This window comes from Clupea harengus, chromosome 9 (assembly GCF_900700415.2).
Source record: "Clupea harengus chromosome 9, Ch_v2.0.2, whole genome shotgun sequence".
Classification (NCBI taxonomy): Eukaryota; Metazoa; Chordata; class Actinopteri; order Clupeiformes; family Clupeidae; genus Clupea; species Clupea harengus.
In genome coordinates, this window is record NC_045160.1 from 18,154,121 (window position 1) to 18,156,620 (window position 2,500).

At 46.1% G+C, this 2,500-nt stretch overlaps 1 protein-coding gene across 2 annotated transcripts in view; it reads right to left on the minus strand.

Annotated features, from left to right (window-relative positions):
- The window catches only part of lekr1 (leucine, glutamate and lysine rich 1), a 65,643-nt gene that overhangs the window by 39,448 nt on the left and 23,695 nt on the right, over positions 1–2,500 (minus strand). For both annotated transcript variants that reach the window (XM_042708725.1, XM_012824000.2), the window contains exon 5: positions 2,083–2,246. In XM_042708725.1, coding sequence (XP_042564659.1) covers positions 2,083–2,246 — 164 coding nt within the window. The remainder of the gene's footprint in view (positions 1–2,082; positions 2,247–2,500) is intronic.

Consider the following 2,500-nt stretch of genomic DNA (forward strand, 5'->3'; position numbering starts at 1 on the left):
TCACTCCATGTAGTTGACTTGAGAGCAACCAGTGCATTTACTCACCTGTACCACACTTTGTGTGTTTTAATACGTATAGGAGAGTTTTCTGTCCCTCACAAACTGTCCCTTTTATTCACTGTGACACAGCTCAATATCTGGGGACAATAACCAACAACAGGCTGCAGTAAGTCAGATTAGTTTATGGAACTGAGATCAGAGTCATAACTCGGTAACTCTAACCTGAACAGAGTCACGGTTAGCGCTTTAAAGTTAGCTGCCGTGTTGGGTCCAGAGGGGCGGAGGTGTTTGTCTGGCGGGGAGCCCTGGCTGATCTGGGTACAGCGACGTGCTCCTGTGTGCTGGAGTGGTCTGGGCTTGTCTCTCAACAGCTCCATGAGATCATAATTAATGTGTGAAGAGCAGCTGCTCAGGTCCCTAAGGCAGCCCCACAACAGCGCCTCTCTCACCCCCTCCCAGGGCTGCCCAGGCCTCCCCGGCATGCCCTTCACACTGCTACTGGAACTGGAGAGAACTACTGTTAGAACTAGAACGGGAACTAAACAGAACTATTGCTATCCTCTCTTACTGTCACTTTTTTCTTTGTCTTCTCCTCTCTCTGTCCCTCTCCTTCTCTCTCTCTCTCTCTCTCTCTCTCTCTCTTCTTCAGTGTAACCACAGAAAGCTGCCAGACAGGTAGCAGCACATAATTACACACCCACACCCATATCAGTTTGGCCTTCAACTGCACATGGAGTCACACACAGGTGAGAGTGGAGGGCAGGCCATTTCTCTCTCTCTCTTGCTCTCTGTCTCTAGTTCCCTCTCTCTCTCTCTGTGTGTGTGTGTCTCTCTCTCTCTCTCTCTCTCTCTCTCTCTCTCTCCCTCTCTCGGTGTATCTCTCACCTCTCTCTCACTATCTCACCTCTCTCTCTCTCTCTCTCTCTCTCTCTCTCTCTCTCTCTCAGAGTGGTATCTTCCACATGGGCCGACACATGAGGAGCCCACGTGACTACGTGAGCAGGCCGAGCAGGAAGCTCAGGCATAAGCTCAGCAGAGCTACAGTAAACATCATACCTGCGCACTGTCTGGGCGGCCTCCGTGCCGTGAGCGCTTGCTCAACCCTGCATGACGCACAGGCCACACAGACACACACACACACACACAGAGAGAGAGAGAGAGGAATTTGGCAGCAGAGTGGAGTGTGGATCAGCCAGAAGGTTTTTTTTTTAGTTTCTCCAAAGTGCCACACCTCGTGAGGTGAGACTGAGGTTAACCATATCACCTGAGAAAGGCTGGGCCAATTACACACAACACAATCACACAACCGCTACTACTGAGTTCATATCATTCAAAGATAAGTCAGGTTATACTCACAAGCTAGGAAAACAATATATATATATATATATATAAATACAGTATATATTAAATCACTGTCATCATCAAGTCACTGAACAAAATGTTCAGGAAATTAAGTATTCCCTGTGACAAACTACCAAGCATTTACAAGACATTCAACTGAGTTACTGTAGACAATGTTCCTTTTACAATCAATTCATCACAATGTCCGTAATGATAATGAAGAATGGGCAAAGAACAGTCCAGGTAGTTTTATGGATGTCTGGCTTTGTCAAAATTCAAAAATGTTCAGATTGCCAGTTACAGTAATACACTTACTGACACCAGCAAGATCCACACACGCATGGAGACAAGCACACAGCCAGACACACATAAATAAACACACAAGCAGAGACTAGAGATAGAACCTCTAGCCACCCTCTCTCCAAGGCCCATTAGAGTAGAGTAATCATATCGCCTCCTTATCATTACACAGCAATTATCTCAGCATAGGGGAACAGGCTGACCTCTGTGATAAATGCACTGGGTGATTTTGTTCCAACGCTAAAAATATATTCCCTTCTATTTCCACTGCAACCATGTTACTATGATACCATCTTCACTAAATGCAGGCTTCATACGCCTGAAGCAAAGACCAAACTCTCCACACAACTTTGGGTTTGGCAGCTGAATCAGTTAAACCTGTCAATCTGTAAACGGTTCCAGCCCTTTAGCCTGTGTGTGTCTGTGATAATTAGTTCTCACCTGTCATTGCAGCCATATTGTTTTGCATGAGCTTGCCGCTCCAGTCTTCCCAGAATGCTTTGAGGTGGCTGAGGTGGGTCCGCATGGTCTGCAGCTCCTGATGAGACGAGCGCAGCACGCAGCCTGATCTCTGTAGGGCCTGCTGCTGACGCTCACACCTCACACTGAAATAAACACACACACATGCACACACACACACACACACACACACACAAAATCAAACACATACATATCCATATACACACACCCATATACACCTCCCCAAATATACACTTTAGAATATATGCATCAACAAAGCCAACTAATGACGTTACATTTGTATTTACATGTCACACCTGCAGTGTTGATGCAAATTCTGTGTTCTGCGTTCACTTTGGGAACTTCCAGAAGGACAAACTCGATTTGGTTTCTAAAACAA